We start from the raw sequence: 18,804 nt of genomic DNA on the forward strand, positions 1-18,804 counted from the left end.
ATATATAATTTAAAATTAATTAAAGAACTTAATCTCATCTTGTTGGGCCCCTCACCCTCTTTTCTTTTGCAGTGTCCGCCAAAATCAGGAAATTCCATTGCTTTTAAAAAAAAAGTAAAACCAAAAAAGAAAAAACCCACTCATCACATCACAGATCACAATATAATAAGCTACCCCACATTTCTCCTTTATTTACTAATCAGCACAGATCACAATAGCCTAATAGGTTACCCCACTCCCACTGCCACTAGCGACCATTATGACTAAACCCACTAAAACGTTACTTTCTCCCAGAATTTCAAATTTTTAAATAAGATCACACCCAGCTCATATTTTAGTTTTTAACAAACCCCCCAGCCATTCCCGTAATTTTAACCCAACATCAAGCCCATTTATTTAGAAACCCAAGATTTATATATATCATATTCATACCATCTTCTTAAAAAAATTAAAGTTACACTGCGCCACAGCACCTGTACCCATTAGCAGAAAGTTCTATTGGATTTGTTTAAATCACAAACCCAAATTCTCATATCTTTCTTCAAATCAGAAAAGATCTCTTTTGAAAAAAAAATTTGGGTGGGAATCTTTTATTTGATTTTAGAACTCATTATAGATACGAAGTTGATGTAACTTAGGACAGAAAAAAAAAAAAATGCTGTGTATATCTAAAATGGTATAGTAGTAAGATTGGAAGAAACATGTTGTGTAGAAAAGGGTCGAGGAATATTGATGCAGGAACGGTTCCGGTGTACCTTAATGTGTACGATCTGACACCAATTAATGGCTATGCTTATTGGTTTGGACTTGGAGTTTACCACTCAGGTGTACAAGGTTAGTGGTGTCTTGGTTTTTTTTTTTTTTCATGAATTTCAGTTCTGCTTGAAGTTGGTGTGGTACATTTCTGGTTAGATCTATGTTTCAGTTAGCTTACTATGTTCAGAATTCAGATCTTTTTTATTTTTTTTATTTATTATTTAGTTTTAGTTTTTGTGCAGTACTGGATTTGGTCATTTTAGTTTACTGTTAATGTTCTGTTTGGATAATGAGAAGGTGCGAGAAGAGATTACATATATTGAGTTTTAGATATTTTGTGAAGTGGGATCCATGGAAACAAACACAAAGAATCAAACAAAAGAAAAAAAAAAAAAAAATCCTCCCTTTATTTTTCTCTGTAACTTTCTCAGTAATCAAACAAAAGAAATATATTTTTTCAATTGTTTTTGAATGCTTTGAAGATTCTTCTGTATGTTTCCTTTCTGGGTTTTTGCTGGCATGTAATTTTGTACGCTGTGTCTGTTAATTAAGGTTTAATTTCATTTGGGATATATTCAGTTTATGGCATTGAGTATGCATTTGGAGCTCATGAATATCCAACAACTGGGATATTTGAGGGAGAACCAAAACAATGTGATGGATTTACATTTAGGAAGACAATTTTCACTGGAAAAACGGATCTGGGACCAGAGGAGGTGAGGGCTGTAATGGAGGAGCTGGCAGGGGAGTATAGAGGGAATGCATATAATTTGATTACCAAAAACTGCAACCATTTTTGCAATGATGCTTGTATTAGACTCACTGGAAATCCAATCCCAAGTTGGATTAATCGGCTTGCTAGAATCGGTAAGAGACAGTTTGGATGCCTCCTTTTTTTTTTTTTTTTTTTTTTTTTTGGGACCGAAAAGACCTTAAATTCAGTATAAAATTATATATACATATTTTAGTAGATACTATATATATAACCATTCTCTTCAATAATTCCTATTTCAATATATTCAGGTAAAACGTTAACTATTTCAAATTCTAATTCTTACATATTTTCTATGTAGAAAACCTTACTGTTAATTAACATTTACACCTAACAAAATTAAACTTGATATTACTGATTTTTAAGAAATGACACTTTACTTAAAATTATCAAAATAACTGAAACTCTACCCCTTTTCTAAATTATTTTGGGGGTTGAGAATCAAATATTTTTATTATTTAGAGGTGGAACAAGGAGAGAGATAGTCAATTATTTTGAATTTTGATCATTTGGTGGGTGGGTTGTCATTTCTTAAAAATTGAGTATAACAAATCTAATTTCGTCATACTCCAGAATTGTCAGTTTAATTTACCCTAAAAATAATGCTAATATTCTTGAAATTTTGAATATAAACCTAAGGATATTTTAGGAAAACAATTCTTAAAAATAAACAAATAGTAGTATAATTTATTTTTGGGAATTTATAAGATTTTTTTTTTTTTTTGAGAAGAAAGGGAATTTAAAAGATTCTTAATAAACATGAACAGAATTTTTGTACAGATAGATTTCCCAAACTTAATTAAATTGGATCAATTAAATGTTTTTTTTTTTTTTTTCACTTTCTATTTTATCTATAGTCAGCACTCTCAAAACCTTTCTATTATCACAAAATTTCTTATACTTCGACCAAAATTATAAAATATCAATCTCCTCCTGCCCCTCGACACTCTTTCAAGCATGCTAAATGTCTCCTTCAATTCTTTTTCTTACGGTAATTTAAAATAAAATTATTTCTTAAATTCTTAGGCTTCAATTTGAATTAAATTATTTGTTCACTCACATTTTTAGGTGAAGAGAAGTTGTTAACACTATGCATCATGCCTTTACACCAATCAAAAATAAATATTGTAGTATATTTTCAAATAAAATCCAACCTAAACATATATGCACATCTGCACTTAATGGTGCCAATGCAAGGCCCTTCAACCTATTGACATCTCCACCCTGATGGTGAGTACACTTGGGGATTAAAATTTCTGACATCTGCACTTATAATATACATATGTGTGCGCGCGCGCTCATGCTCAATGTTTATAAATTCATCTTCTCCAATTTGGTAGCAAGAGGTTTTTAGAAAATGGCTAGTGGAAAAAAAAATAATAAATGGCTAAGAATACTTTGATTTGTGATTATTGGCAAGATACATGGGGACATGGCACCTAGCACCATTTGATTAAGACAGGAGAAAATATAGGTTGGCGATAATTAAGAAGCACCAAATCCATTTGTCCAGGCAGAAGAAGCCAGATTGGGCCATCATTCTATAGAAAGCAGATTATTGAACCGCAATAGTATCTTTGTGAACTTTTTATAATAAAATGGTCAAAGATTACAATAGAATTCTGCTAAATAAATAAATTAAAGAATACACACACACACACACACACACACACACACACACACACCCCTGCAGAAACTAGAAAGTGCTTATAAAATGCTGTACATAAAATGCCTCGGGTTTTTTTGTTTTTTTTTGGGTATATAATATGAAATACATTCAGATTTTGATCTCTTCAGAATAAAAGAGAGTAATAATACAGGTTTTAAAGATAAGCAGAAATAACTTGCAGAAAATAATTGGATAGTATCAATAGTATAATATTATTAATGATTGCACGAAAATGAACATTACATACATCAAGACTTTCTCAAGCATTATCCACAACACAAACAGGTAGCTTTTGAGGATGAGGACCTTGAGCATGACTTTCATGTTTAAAAGAAAATGGAGAAATAACAAGTTAAAAGATAGAAAAAAAAAAAAGGGGGGTGCATTTCAGGTGTGTAGTCTGAATGGTCCTGCAAACAGAGAACTAATAATGAACTTAATAAAAAAGAGTGAAATACTTTGAAGTCGTAATGAATAAGCAATTGGGTAGACATATTTCAAGTTCACCTACATTCACGACTGTGGTTTCCAGCAGAAGATCAAGCTGACCAAATGATATCCACTAGCTCTGCTTTGCTAGCATCCATTCAACAAAATTGTCCAGGATCAAGGGCCAAGCAAGTTCAGGATCATAATTACTAAAGTCCGGAAAACTTATCTGCATTGAATTGTGTCAATGCTACCTCAGGTTTATAATATAAATTCAAAAACAAGGCGTCAGTGAATACACAAATCTGAGCAAGGAAATTAGTAGCTTAAGACATGACAAGGGAGACCTACAAAATATATCCTTTTTCAACTCATTTAATTTATTGTTCTCCTTTTCTTGTCTTATCAAAATGTTCATGATTTCTAATCACACAAATTGATCACTTCACTTAAGAAATTGCACAAATTTTGTGAGAACTTATGGTTAGCCAAAGCCAAAAGCAACATCTCTATTAAACCTTAGGCCACGCAGGCACATGAATGGCAAGACTTAAATACAAGAGTAATGCTAGAGACACATAAAATGGCACAACTTGTGCTACAACTCGCCCACGTGGCGAGTTGGGAGTGGTAGAGGTATTGTGGGTCCATGTGGGAACACCTCTATCACTCGCAACTCACCACATGGGCGAGTTGTGGCACAAGTTGTGCCATTTTATGTGTCCCTAGTATTACTCTAAATACAATTATCCTAAATAGGCTCAATTTGAACGAGCATTGAGCACATCTAAAACACATAATTAAAATTAAAATCAGAAGTAGCCAAATGAAGAGAAGAAATCTCTAATACATTTAAACTGACTACAACTAAGGCTTATATAAGCTTTACAATTACTTTGACCACCTAAGGCACCTGAACCTGTCAGCTGCACTATTGCTAAGAAAAAACCATGTGAAGAAAAAAAAAATGCATATGCATCTAGTGGATCTTGAATACATATAATATGTTTGTCATAATCTTTCTTACTTATCCAAAAAAAAAAAAAAATGGGTTTGCCATAATAGTATAAGGTTGGTAATTATTTATTTCAAATCCATTCAAAGAGGGAATTTGCTAGCAGCAACTTCAGCGCAAACAATTCAATTGACTAGTGCATGAGATTCACATTTTACTTTCACCATGAAACTGAGAAGTAATTTTAAAGTAGAACTTCAAACTAGGGATTAGAAAACAAGCATGGCTATTTTTTTACCCTTTTAGTAACTAAGTAGTAAAGTGTGCGTGTGTGAGTCACATGCAAAAGCAGTATAAACAAGATTGATTAATAATTTTATCACGACACAGATATCATGTTTGACATGCTAGAAGTATATAGAAAAGAAATAAACAGAGAAACACAAACCAGTAACCAAACTATAAGAGTACCTCATTGCAAAACCGGTAGAAGCCCATCCACTGATCGTTGTTTATGACCTTGTAATCATTCTGAGTCTGAATTTGGAACACAAGCATATAAGGAATTATTTATTTGATTATTATTTTACTTTTTTTTTTTAATTGGGGGAGAGGGAGGGGGGGTGGTGGAAGAGGTCGTGAGGGATCAAGAATTACAAAAGATAAGCATCATAATAAATAGGTTGTTTGCTTTCTAGTCTAAGCCTATCAGACCAATCAGTTTGTGAACCACATCATACTAGCTACGAGATCTCTACTGGTCCGTTTGGACTGAGGAGGAGGGAGGGTGAGTAGAGTAGAGTAAACCCAAAATTAGCCTATTTTCAACCAATTCTACTCTAATCCCCTCCATTCCCCCTCCCTCTCCTCTCAATCCAAACGGGCCCTACAGGGCCTACAGTCCCCACATAAAAGAAAAATAGGAAATGATCAAATCCATTCTATTTTCTCCCAGAATATGGCAAGAGTTCATTAGTACAACAATGCCAAGCAGTGTTATCAGTAAGCTGACAAACTTAAGTGGTCTTGTAAACCATACATCAGCTCAAGTTGATGTGAAACCTTCCCTCACAGGTATATACGAATGTGCAGCTCTATCAACTGTAGTTAAAAATGGCATACTTGAAAAATGTTGTAAAAAAAAAAAAAAGTAAAGAAAAAAAAAGATAAAGTCATCCACTTACCTTTAAATACTCAACGAAAAAGTCAACCTGCTCCCGGAATTGGGAACCTAAAACGAGATCCAACAATTCGCATATGCTCTCTATATCTATGCTTTTTTGTTTCTCCTCTGACAGAATAAATAAGAGAGAGTTGCAAAGTAGAACAAATATGAACTTAAAATCAGAGGAAAAAATGAACAAGCATTAAAATTCAAGAATGCAAACTAATTATACCTGTTAAACAATACCGGAATGCATAGGAATAGAAATCCACAAAGTTCGTTGGCCTCTTGACCTTCTCAAGATGTATTTACAAATTAGAGATATTAGCAGCTTACAATCTTCATTCGATTTCCAGTAAGAACCATATGCATGTTCCAAACATATTTAATTGCCAACAAGTGTTTAGAAAGGTGGTCAATTCAATTATTTTACCTCTTTCTCTAGCTCCGGGAGTGCCTTCTTTAATTTGTTTACAGTGTCAGCCCTGAGCGCTTTAAGGCCTCTTCGCCACTCTTCCTACAAAAAAGTAATGTATCACAACATATGTATGAACTAAGCAGAGAGAGAGAGAGAGAGAGAGAGAGAGAGAGAGAGAAATATAACAATTAATAATTAAATAATATGAATGTTGGGGCATTAAGAAACATGTTCATAAAATGGTATAATGTTAAGATGGATAAGTGAAAATAAAATAAAAGATGGGATTCAAACGTGAGTGCCCCCACCCACCATCCCCCACCACCTATATTATCCTACCCTTGTCAATTTTCACAGCCACCACCTTCGTACCCACCAGCCTGCCCACCTTTTGCTCCTTCACATTTTTTCCCTCCTCCATACCCCCACCCACCCCCCCCCACCCCACCCCCCCAAAAAAAAAAAGCAACCATTTTTTTCTCCACATACTATTCTTTTTCCACAATCTTNCTTTTTTTTTTTTTTTTTTTTTTTTTTCCTGAATTGAATCATTGTTACTTTGTTAGCATTTTAGGTCATTAATTCTGTCTAGATGCAACGTAACACCTTTGCTTCTGTTAAAAGCTAGGAACAATTTTGAATAAGGCAATAGAAGTGCCCATCTCCATAACTTGCAGCAGTGGGGCTAAAAAACTATATAGCTATTTTAGCTTTACCAAAACACAAAAATAACAATGCAGCAAAGGAGTTAAAGCTATTTTTTTAAACTTCATTACTAAAGTGCACATCCATAGATAAAAAAAAATTTATTTTCTGTCCGATTGTGTGTGTGGCTGTGATGGTTGTGTATAGTAAAATATTATTTTATTGTAATAGATATCTTATTTTATTATGATGTTTATATTATTTTATTGTGTTGAAAGCTAAAATAGATCTACTGTTATAGCATGTGTGCAGGTAAAATAAGTAAAGTAACTTTTTGTGATGCCAAATAGCTAAAATTTTAGCTCCATTGCTGTGGATGCAAGCATCCATAGTAGTGGAGCTAAAAATTTCTTCTTGAATGTCTTCTCTCTCTCTCTCTTGGATGTAATTTTCTTCTTGAACATGCATTTCATTTATAACCACTGCAATAAATATACTTGAATCTGAATTTGTGTTATCTTGGATAGTTTTCCAAATTACCAGAAAAGGGATTAGGATCTTTTGAATTTTTGCTAAAATATTATACATGTATTTTGAAATAAATGGATTAGATTTTGCCATACCATCAATAACTTAAATAGTTATAATAATAATAATAATAATAATAATAATAGTCAATGTTGACTTTAGTAAAATTCCAAAAAAGCTTAATCGATCAAAAAATAAAAACCTTGAAGCCTTTAAAATTTATTACAATGTTTCATAAAACACGATACTGTAGCAATTGAGCATGCATTGCATTGAGTTGATTTTGTTTTAGTCATACATACATTGTTCTCATTAATGTTTTGTAGGATTTCTTTGCAATTGTGTTGTACCAGTGACTTTAAATTCAACTAAAGTTCGGCATCATAGAATCGAAGAGAAGCCAAGTGAAGAAGAAAAGAAGAAAATCACAAGTGACTCAAACAGATTCACTTCTTCTAATTCTTCTTCTTCGTCATCATCGCCTCCTTCTAACGCTGGAATGCGCAGGGGTAGAAGCAGAACCAGACGTGCTCTTCCTCCTTCGCCTTTGATTCTCAACTCTTCATCTTGATGGAATTGGAAAGATTAAAAAAAATTTGTATAAAAATTTTAAAAAAAAATTCCTCAACTTAAGGAGGCAAAATCTAAAGTTTTAATTTTTTGTTCATTCTTTTCAAGGGGTCTTATAATGCTAACATCTTCTTAAGAAAACTTGGAGGCATGTAGCAACACATGTATGCTTTTTCTTTTTCTTTTTTCTAATTTAATTTAAATTTTGGGGCAAGTAATGAATAGTCTTTTGCAACTTTATCACGTCTATAGTTGACCTGACCTCATTTTGTGTTGTTTTCTTATAGCTGCCTTGGTGAAATTATTCTTGGAATTTTTAATTTAAGCATCTTTTTCTTTTAGTCGATTCTTGCGGTCCCAGACCTAAAAAGTAAAATAATAATAATAATAATAAAAGTAATGCTTTGTAAAAGAAAAAGACTATTAATAGGTTCAAACGAAATGCTCCCGATAGGTTTGAGAAAGTATAGAGAAAGTGTGGTCTTAAATTGAATAAAGAAAATAATTGGAACTTTAATTGTACAAGTTACAGGAAAATAATGCATCGGAATGATAAAGTTGTCATGTCATGTTGGGTTTGGAAAGAAATTATGATTGTACAGAATAATATATGTGACCGTGCCTTTCTGTTATTTATTTATTTTTTTTAATGGGAATGGTATGTGGGGTAGGATCATTTTGTGTTTTATGTAAAATCCAGTGAAATCAAGGTCATGGTGCCACGATTTAAGGTGTACCAGTCTTTTTCAATCGAAGGCTGTCACTTTTGTGACTCTAATTGGTTTTTTTTTTTTTTTGGCTTGATGCTGTTTGGTGGTCAACAAATTAGGAACCACTGCTTTGACCTTTGGGACCGAATAAGGACCTTAAATTCAGTATAAAATTATATATACATATTTTAGTAGATACTATATATATAACCATTCTCTTCAATAATTCCTATTTCAATATATTCAGGTAAAACGTTAACTATTTCAAATTCTAATTCTTACATATTTTCTATGTAGAAAACCTTACTGTTAATTAACATTTACACCTAACAAAATTAAACTTGATATTACTGATTTTTAAGAAATGACACTTTACTTAAAATTATCAAAATAACTGAAACTCTACCCCTTTTCTAAATTATTTTGGGGGTTGAGAATCAAATATTTTTATTATTTAGAGGTGGAACAAGGAGAGAGATAGTCAATTATTTTGAATTTTGATCATTTGGTGGGTGGGTTGTCATTTCTTAAAAATTGAGTATAACAAATCTAATTTCGTCATACTCCAGAATTGTCAGTTTAATTTACCCTAAAAATAATGCTAATATTCTTGAAATTTTGAATATAAACCTAAGGATATTTTAGGAAAACAATTCTTAAAAATAAACCAAATAGTAGTATAATTTATTTTTGGGAATTTATAAGATTTTTTTTTTTTTTTGAGAAGAAAGGGAATTTAAAAGATTCTTAATAAACATGAACAGAATTTTTGTACAGATAGATTTCCCAAACTTAATTAAATTGGATCAATTAAATGTTTTTTTTTTTTTTTTCACTTTCTATTTTATCTATAGTCAGCACTCTCAAAACCTTTCTATTATCACAAAATTTCTTATACTTCGACCAAAATTATAAAATATCAATCTCCTCCTGCCCCTCGACACTCTTTCAAGCATGCTAAATGTCTCCTTCAATTCTTTTTCTTACGGTAATTTAAAATAAAATTATTTCTTAAATTCTTAGGCTTCAATTTGAATTAAATTATTTGTTCACTCACATTTTTAGGTGAAGAGAAGTTGTTAACACTATGCATCATGCCTTTACACCAATCAAAAATAAATATTGTAGTATATTTTCAAATAAAATCCAACCTAAACATATATGCACATCTGCACTTAATGGTGCCAATGCAAGGCCCTTCAACCTATTGACATCTCCACCCTGATGGTGAGTACACTTGGGGATTAAAATTTCTGACATCTGCACTTATAATATACATATGTGTGCGCGCGCGCTCATGCTCAATGTTTATAAATTCATCTTCTCCAATTTGGTAGCAAGAGGTTTTTAGAAAATGGCTAGTGGAAAAAAAAATAATAAATGGCTAAGAATACTTTGATTTGTGATTATTGGCAAGATACATGGGGACATGGCACCTAGCACCATTTGATTAAGACAGGAGAAAATATAGGTTGGCGATAATTAAGAAGCACCAAATCCATTTGTCCAGGCAGAAGAAGCCAGATTGGGCCATCATTCTATAGAAAGCAGATTATTGAACCGCAATAGTATCTTTGTGAACTTTTTATAATAAAATGGTCAAAGATTACAATAGAATTCTGCTAAATAAATAAATTAAAGAATACACACACACACACACACACACACACACACACACACCCCTGCAGAAACTAGAAAGTGCTTATAAAATGCTGTACATAAAATGCCTCGGGTTTTTTTGTTTTTTTTTGGGTATATAATATGAAATACATTCAGATTTTGATCTCTTCAGAATAAAAGAGAGTAATAATACAGGTTTTAAAGATAAGCAGAAATAACTTGCAGAAAATAATTGGATAGTATCAATAGTATAATATTATTAATGATTGCACGAAAATGAACATTACATACATCAAGACTTTCTCAAGCATTATCCACAACACAAACAGGTAGCTTTTGAGGATGAGGACCTTGAGCATGACTTTCATGTTTAAAAGAAAATGGAGAAATAACAAGTTAAAAGATAGAAAAAAAAAAAAGGGGGGTGCATTTCAGGTGTGTAGTCTGAATGGTCCTGCAAACAGAGAACTAATAATGAACTTAATAAAAAAGAGTGAAATACTTTGAAGTCGTAATGAATAAGCAATTGGGTAGACATATTTCAAGTTCACCTACATTCACGACTGTGGTTTCCAGCAGAAGATCAAGCTGACCAAATGATATCCACTAGCTCTGCTTTGCTAGCATCCATTCAACAAAATTGTCCAGGATCAAGGGCCAAGCAAGTTCAGGATCATAATTACTAAAGTCCGGAAAACTTATCTGCATTGAATTGTGTCAATGCTACCTCAGGTTTATAATATAAATTCAAAAACAAGGCGTCAGTGAATACACAAATCTGAGCAAGGAAATTAGTAGCTTAAGACATGACAAGGGAGACCTACAAAATATATCCTTTTTCAACTCATTTAATTTATTGTTCTCCTTTTCTTGTCTTATCAAAATGTTCATGATTTCTAATCACACAAATTGATCACTTCACTTAAGAAATTGCACAAATTTTGTGAGAACTTATGGTTAGCCAAAGCCAAAAGCAACATCTCTATTAAACCTTAGGCCACGCAGGCACATGAATGGCAAGACTTAAATACAAGAGTAATGCTAGAGACACATAAAATGGCACAACTTGTGCTACAACTCGCCCACGTGGCGAGTTGGGAGTGGTAGAGGTATTGTGGGTCCATGTGGGAACACCTCTATCACTCGCAACTCACCACATGGGCGAGTTGTGGCACAAGTTGTGCCATTTTATGTGTCCCTAGTATTACTCTAAATACAATTATCCTAAATAGGCTCAATTTGAACGAGCATTGAGCACATCTAAAACACATAATTAAAATTAAAATCAGAAGTAGCCAAATGAAGAGAAGAAATCTCTAATACATTTAAACTGACTACAACTAAGGCTTATATAAGCTTTACAATTACTTTGACCACCTAAGGCACCTGAACCTGTCAGCTGCACTATTGCTAAGAAAAAACCATGTGAAGAAAAAAAAAATGCATATGCATCTAGTGGATCTTGAATACATATAATATGTTTGTCATAATCTTTCTTACTTATCCAAAAAAAAAAAAAATGGGTTTGCCATAATAGTATAAGGTTGGTAATTATTTATTTCAAATCCATTCAAAGAGGGAATTTGCTAGCAGCAACTTCAGCGCAAACAATTCAATTGACTAGTGCATGAGATTCACATTTTACTTTCACCATGAAACTGAGAAGTAATTTTAAAGTAGAACTTCAAACTAGGGATTAGAAAACAAGCATGGCTATTTTTTTACCCTTTTAGTAACTAAGTAGTAAAGTGTGCGTGTGTGAGTCACATGCAAAAGCAGTATAAACAAGATTGATTAATAATTTTATCACGACACAGATATCATGTTTGACATGCTAGAAGTATATAGAAAAGAAATAAACAGAGAAACACAAACCAGTAACCAAACTATAAGAGTACCTCATTGCAAAACCGGTAGAAGCCCATCCACTGATCGTTGTTTATGACCTTGTAATCATTCTGAGTCTGAATTTGGAACACAAGCATATAAGGAATTATTTATTTGATTATTATTTTACTTTTTTTTTTTAATTTTTTTTTTTTTTTATAAGTAATAAAGATTCATTGATATCAAAAAGAGAAAAACACCCAAGTACACAGGTAGTATATAGGGGAAACTAAATCAAAAACGAACGTTACAAAAATCAAGAAAATCCAAAATAGAAGAAAAAGGATGGTTTCTCCACACAGAGAACCAATCAAGTAAGGTTCTAAAAAAAGAAGCTTGAGGTCAGGCATGGAACGCTCCTTGTCTTCAAAACACCTACTATTTCTCTCATTCCAAATACACCACATCAAATAATGAGGAACAACCATCCATAAATCTCCATTACGATAGCGACCAAAACGACCTTGCCAACAAGCCAAAAGCCCAACAACAGAGAATGGCATAACCCAAAAAACTCCAAATAACCCAAAAACCATATCCCATAATTCCAAAGCAACCGGGCAATGAAGGAAAAAATGGTCAATAGTTTCACTATTACACTTGCACATGTAACACCAATCCAAAATGCAAACCTTTCTTTTCCTTAAGTTGTCAATTGTCAGGCAACTCCCCAAGGCTGCGGTCCAAACAAAGAAAGCCACTCTAGAAGGGATCTTCTGCTTCCAAATGCTTTTCCAAGATGCAAACCTTTCTTTTCCTTAAGTTGTCAATTGTCAGGCAACTCCCCAAGGCTGCGGTCCAAACAAAGAAAGCCACTCTAGAAGGGATCTTCTGCTTCCAAATGCTTTTCCAAGATGCAAACCTTTCTTTTCCTTAAGTTGTCAATTGTCAGGCAACTCCCCAAGGCTACGGTCCAAACAAAGAAAGCCACTCTAGAAGGGATCTTCTGCTTCCAAATGCTTTTCCAAGGGAAAAACTGCTCACTATGGCCAACAAGAAGATGGTAGTAAGCACTAACCGTGAACCCCTTACTCTTACAAGGCAGCCAACATCTCGTCCTCCCCGTTCCCCCTTACAGGAGTGCAATAAATGGAATTGATGAAGCTCCTGAAAGCTTCCAATTCACGGTTATGCACCTCCCTACAAAACTGAAAATCCCAATGGAGGACTCCATTGGTGAACCTCATTAGATCCACCACACTTGCCTCTTTGGTACGACAAATCCTATATAAATCAGGATAGCGGTCTGTGAGGGGAGAAGATCCATACCAACGATCTAGCCAAAACTGCACTTTTGAACCATCTCCAATTTCATACATAATAAACCGAGATAAAGAGTGCCACCCTCTTCTAATATTTTTCCACAAACTAACTCCATAAGGACCAGAGAAAGAGCTAGAACACCAACCACCCCAATCACAGCCATACTTCACCTCTATCACTTGACGCCAAAGAGCATCCCTTTCTTGCCCAAATCTCTATAACCACTTCCCTAATAAAGCTACATTGAAGGTTCTCAGGTTCCTAATCCCCAACCCACCTGAAGAAAGCGGAGTACACACAGAAGACCAATTAACCAGATGAAATTTGGGCTCGTCTCCTAGGCCACCCCACAGAAAGTCCCGCTGAAGTCTAGCAATTCGGTTGGCCACAGAAGCAGGAATAGGGAATAAAGAAAGAAAATAAGTAGGAAGATTAGAGAGAGTGCTTTTAATTAAAGTGACTCTACCTCCCTTGGATAAATATAATTTTTTCCAACCTGCTAATTTTCTTTCCATCTTCTCTAGAATTGGATTCCAAATAGACTTGTCCTTAAATTTTGCCCCCAAAGGAAGACCCAAATACTTCATTGGAAGGGACCCTTGCTTGCAGCCTAAGACAGCCACCAAATGATCCATGTTATGAACTGCCCCCACAGCCACTAGTTCAGACTTACCCAAATTTACCTTCAGACCAGACACAGCCTCAAACCAAATGAACACCAAACGAAGAATCATAATTTGATCAATATTAGCATCACAAAAAATCAAAGTCTCATTAGCGAAAAGGAGATGGGAAATCATCAAAGATCTTCCAGAGGAGGCACCTACACAAAAACCTAACAAACGACCTTCATGGACAGCCTTATCCAACATTCTACCGGTGGCTTCCATAACCAACACAAATAACAAGGGAGACAAAGGATCACCTTGCCGCAACCCCCTAGAACTTCCAAAAAATCCATGGGGAGTACCATTAATAAGGATAGAAAAACGAACCGTTGATATACAAAAAGAAATCCATTGCCTCCACTTATTAGAAAAACCACAACGCTCAAGCAAGTTAGAAAGAAGACCCCAGTTCACGTGATCAAAGGCTTTTTCAATATCCAATTTACATAACAACCCTGGCTGACCAGACTTCAATCTACTATCAAGACATTCATTAGCAATAAGAACGGAGTCAAGAATATGCCTATTTAGAACAAAGGCGTTCTGGGGAGCTGAGATAATCTCTCCTAAAACCATGCGAAGACGAGTAGCCAAAACTTTAGCAAGAATTTTATAAACTCCCCCAACAAGGCTGATAGGCCGAAAGTCTTTTACCTCCACAGCAGCAGCCTTTTTTGGAATGAGAGCAATGAAGGTTGCATTCAAGCTTTTTTCAAACTGACCTGCATTCAAGCTTTTTCCACAATCTTATTACTGGCTGTATCAATTTGGACAGTATGTACCACACCCTTCGCGGGTCAACCCCACTAAACCTTTGGTCAATAAGAACCTAAAACCCCCTGTTACACAGCCACCAACACAAAATATCATCCCACCCTCTTTTCCACAATATAGACCTCTTCCTAACCCAGGGTTGACAAACAGAAATTCAGCTTCTTTTCGTATTGATTCGAAGGCCTTTTCCTTGGCTTTTGATGGGGGTCAAACAGATTCTTATTTCATTAATGAGTTGGGGTAAGTTCCATGAATCTATCCGAGTGGGAAGGTTGGGATTGGATTGGATCATTGCTTGCTTGGCAGAATTATGTTGGTGGGACTTCAGTAAGCAACATCTTTTCAAACAGTTCCACAAGAATTACAAGATTTTGGAGATTACTAGTATTTCAAATAAGGGTGGTATTTTTGCAGAGATTTTTGGGTATCACAATGGAGCAAAAAGAGGCTGTGTGAGTGTTCCAGAAGGTGATAATAAAGACGGTTGGGCTACTCTTGAAAAGAAATTGTGTGAATTTTTCTTGGGAAAAACTGAGTCTATGCCGGGGAAAGAGGCAGTGGCTGGTGGTGGTGGATTTGAAAAATCCACCGGCAATCAAAGATCACAAATTTGGCAAAAATTGAATGACTGTGTGAAATCAGGGAGTGATTTACTCTCAGGGAAGCAGTTTCCTAATCTCACTAGCAATTTTAAACAGAAGGAGATATTAGGGGGATTTGATTTTAATAAAAAGTCAAATATTTCTACTCAGTTAAGAGTTGGCCGGCCTGTACATGACACTAAATGGAGTTGGACCCAAGCCCATTTTGCTTTAAAAATAACAGTGGATTTCGAAGGAGCAGGTAGAAGGTCTGTTTGTTGGGCTGATAAAACCCAGCGCATTAGTGATGGGTCTATCTCCTTGTATACAAACCGTGAGTTCGGGCCTCCTGCTGCCCTCCAAGCCCAGCCCGTTATTTCTAATACAGCCTTGGGCACCTCACGTGTTGGGGATGTTGTTCCAAAAGTGTGTCAAAGCTCCTGGGAGATGGGTGACGGGTCGGGCAACCTTGGGTTAGAATCAAAGACACTGGTACAGCCTCCAAGCTCCGGCGCCAAAGTGGGTCCTGTCTCTGATGTGGGTTAGTATCCCAATGGACACATCGACACGGGTGAAGAGTCAGGCAACCATGGTTCTGAATCGAAGATATCGGCACAACTTCTGAGCTCTAGCGTTGAGGTGGGTCTCGTTTCGTAAGTGGGTTCGTACCCCAAAGGACACATCGACTCGGGTACCTACTCACTCCATCGGCGGTGAGCTTTCCGACCTCGTTTTCAGCTGATGAATTTGCCGATTCACTTCAGCAACAACTTGATGAGCCTGAATTGATTTTCTCCTCTTTTTGGAATTGTTTCTGATGACGAGGTTTTAGTGTTAAGAGTGGGATGAGTCTTTGTTGTCAGTTAAGGGTGACGAGGAGCCAAAGTCTTTGGTTTGCGAACCTTTGGCTCAGTGGGATCCCTATGGAGGTCTGGTTCTAGCATGGAGGAGGGTGATTTTGTTGAGGTTAATTCGGGGGTACAATGATGATCAAAAGATTTGGCAAGTATGTGTGCTTCCTTATTTCATCTTGTGAGAATTTGTGTATTTCTTTTTTTCAAAAGCTTGAGAGAACCTGGGAAGAACAGGTTGATGCTGCAAGCACACATCAGGTGAGCAATTCTAGCCAAAGGTATGAGAGAATTAAGATATTTAATTTCCACAATTAATTATGATGGTCAATCGAAAAGAAATACTCAAGGAAGTTTAAAATCCATTGGAACGGATCATTGTCCAAGAATTTGAAACTTTTATCTTGGAATGTGTGGGGATTGAACAATCCCCAAAAGAGGGTAATTGTGAAGAATTTGCTTACAAAGTGGAAATGTGATGTAGTTTGTCTCCAGGAGACAAAATTGGATAGTAAAGGATATTCTTGAGGCACTAAAGGAGGCTGAGGGAGATAAGGCGCTTGGGCCTGATGGGTTTACTACAACTTTCTTCCAAAAATGCTAGAGTGTAGTGGAAAGGGATGTTATGGCTTTCTTTGCAGATTTTCATAGACATGGATTCTTTGAGAAATCTCTTAATGCCACATTTCTTTATTTGATCCCTAAAAAGTTCAATGCTGTCAGTATAAAGGACTTTCGCCCTATTAGTCTTGTGGGCAGCTTGTATAAGCTTCTAGCAAAGGTTTTAGCACATAGGCTACAAGGTGTTTTGAATAAGCTCGTTTTTTACTCTTAGAATTCTTTTGTTGAGGGAGACAGATCCTTGACCTAGTCCTTATTGCAAAAGAGTGTTTGAATAGTAGAATTAAGAGTGGAATTCCTGGTGTGATTGTCAAGCTGGATATTGAGAAGGCTTATGATCATGTGAACTAGAATGCTTTGTTCTACCTTATGGAGAGGAAGGGTTTGGGGGAGAGGTGGTGGAGATGGATGAAGGCTTGTATTTCGACAATTAGGTTCTCAGTTCTTGTTAATGGTTCTCCAACAGGTTTTTTTAGCAGTTCCCACAGTATCTCCACTCTTATTCCTCTTGGTGATGGAGGTTCTTAGCAAGTTGCTAAAGAAGATGGAAGTGGGCGGTTTCTTATTAAGCAGATTCCTAGCGGGCTCCCATGTGCAAGGAGGATTGAATATCTCCCATCTTCTTTTTGCTGATGACGCTACCTTATTCTGTGATGCTTCAAGTGAACAATCATTATATGTAAGAATGGTGTTAATTTTCTTTGAAGCTATCATAGGTTTGAAAGTCAATATTGGTAAGAGTGAGATTGTACCAATAGGTGAGGTAGTTAATTTACATGCACTAGCTCGTGTGTTATGTTGTAGTGTGGGAAGTCTACCTATGAATTACTTGGGTATGCCTTTTGGGGGCACATTACAAGGATCCCTCGATATAGAATTCAATTCTAGAAAAAATGGAAAGAAGACTTTCTAGGTGGAAATAGTTATATTTGTCTAAGGGTGGTAGACTTACTTTGTTAAAGAGTACTCTTTCGGGCCTTCCTACTTATTTTTTATCATTGTTCACCATTCCTCAAGCTGTAGCAGCCAGATTGGAAAAGATACAAACGAATTTCCTTTAGGATACTATTGATGAAGTATTTAAATATTCTTTAGTCGCAAGGGATAAAGTTTGTTTACAGATGGAGAAGGGTGGTTTGGGGATAAGGAGGGTGGGGTTGTTTAATCAAGTCTTGCTTGGTAAGTGGCTATGGCGCTTTGGAAAAGAAGTTCACAGATTATGGCGTCAGGTTATAGCAAATAAATATGGAGTGGATAGTGGGGGCTGGTGTACTAGGGAAGTTCAAGGGACTCATGGCTGTGGAATGTGGAAGAATATTAGAGCAAGAGCTGAGAGTTTCTTTAGACAGGTGGAGTATGCTGTGAGGGAAGGCCATAGTATTCATTTTTGGTACGACCCTCGAAGTGGGCCTATCCCTCTTAAGGATCTCTATCCAAATCTTTTTGCTTGTGCTGTTTCAAAAGAAGCTTAGATTTCTGATTTGGTTGTTTCTAATTTAGATGGGGGTAATAGAAGCTGGAATTTACATTTTCGTCAAGCTTTTCATGAAAGGGAAGTAGAAAGAGCATATTCTCTGTTTAAGCATCTTACTCCAATATGCCAAGGGGTGACAGAGATGATTCTTTGACTTGGAAGTTGAATCATTTTGGTGTCTTTGATGTTCGCTCTTATTATAATTTGTTAACTGTTCCAGATGGCTCTCCTTCTATCTCTTTCCCCTAGAAGGGTATTTGGAGTACAAAGGTTCCAAAAAGGGTGTCTTTCTTTTTATGGACAACAGTTAGGAGTAGAATTCTTGCCATTGATAATCTGGTTCTTAGACGTTTACAACTAGTTAATTGGTGTTGCATGTGCCGGTATGATGAGAAAACTGTGGACCATCTTCTACTATATTGTAAGTTTGCTTATGTCTTGTGGAGTG

At 35.5% G+C, this 18,804-nt stretch overlaps 2 protein-coding genes and 1 long non-coding RNA gene across 6 annotated transcripts in view; 1 reads left to right on the top strand and 2 right to left on the bottom strand.

Moving 5' to 3' along the window:
- The first annotated feature begins 313 nt into the window (after window positions 1-313).
- On the top strand, window positions 314-8,150 carry LOC111996980 (deSI-like protein At4g17486). 2 transcript variants are annotated; one of them, XM_024029030.2, is made up of 3 exons: window positions 314-834; window positions 1,336-1,623; window positions 7,691-8,150. In XM_024029030.2, the coding sequence occupies exons 1-3, from the start codon at window positions 702-704 to the stop codon at window positions 7,906-7,908; spliced, it is 639 nt and encodes a 212-aa protein (XP_023884798.1). In that variant the 5' UTR covers window positions 314-701; the 3' UTR covers window positions 7,909-8,150. The 2 variants fall into 2 exon arrangements, with proteins under 2 accessions (XP_023884798.1, XP_023884790.1); XM_024029022.2 differs by having other exon boundaries at window positions 324-834; window positions 7,664-8,150.
- The window catches only part of LOC111996800 (uncharacterized), a 28,959-nt gene continuing 13,545 nt past the window's right edge, over window positions 3,391-18,804 (bottom strand). Inside the window, exons 4-9 of one of the 3 annotated variants that reach the window (XM_024028804.2) lie at window positions 6,180-6,263; window positions 5,979-6,039; window positions 5,766-5,872; window positions 5,053-5,118; window positions 3,709-3,855; window positions 3,391-3,607 (exon numbers count right to left, since the gene is read on the bottom strand). In XM_024028804.2, the coding sequence (XP_023884572.2) occupies window positions 3,760-3,855; window positions 5,053-5,118; window positions 5,766-5,872; window positions 5,979-6,039; window positions 6,180-6,263 (414 nt within the window). In that variant the 3' untranslated portion in view covers window positions 3,391-3,607; window positions 3,709-3,759. Of the gene's footprint in view, window positions 3,622-3,708; window positions 3,856-5,052; window positions 5,119-5,765; window positions 5,873-5,978; window positions 6,040-6,179; window positions 6,264-18,804 lie in introns of all 3 variants that reach the window. The other 2 variants (XM_065770212.1, XM_024028796.2) reach the window with 2 other exon arrangements.
- LOC136066238 (uncharacterized) lies at window positions 10,475-12,264 on the bottom strand. The gene is made up of 3 exons (XR_010627684.1): window positions 12,136-12,264; window positions 10,793-10,939; window positions 10,475-10,691 (listed from the first exon to the last, which is right to left on the bottom strand). It is a non-coding gene; the product is annotated as an uncharacterized LOC136066238 (long non-coding RNA).

Source organism: Quercus suber, unplaced genomic scaffold (assembly GCF_002906115.3).
Source record: "Quercus suber isolate HL8 unplaced genomic scaffold, Cork oak 2.0 scaffold_123A, whole genome shotgun sequence".
Taxonomy (NCBI): Eukaryota; Viridiplantae; Streptophyta; class Magnoliopsida; order Fagales; family Fagaceae; genus Quercus; species Quercus suber.

Excerpts from the sequence above, each read along its gene's own strand:
- LOC111996980 (XM_024029022.2), top strand. The coding sequence starts at position 702 with ATGTTGTGTAGAAAAGGGTCGAGGAATATTGATGCAGGAACGGTTCCG. Across the intron at positions 835-1,335 it reads TTACCACTCAGGTGTACAAG|TTTATGGCATTGAGTATGCA; the intron begins GTTAGTGGTGTC and ends GGATATATTCAG. Across the intron at positions 1,624-7,663 it reads TAATCGGCTTGCTAGAATCG|GATTTCTTTGCAATTGTGTT; the intron begins GTAAGAGACAGT and ends AATGTTTTGTAG.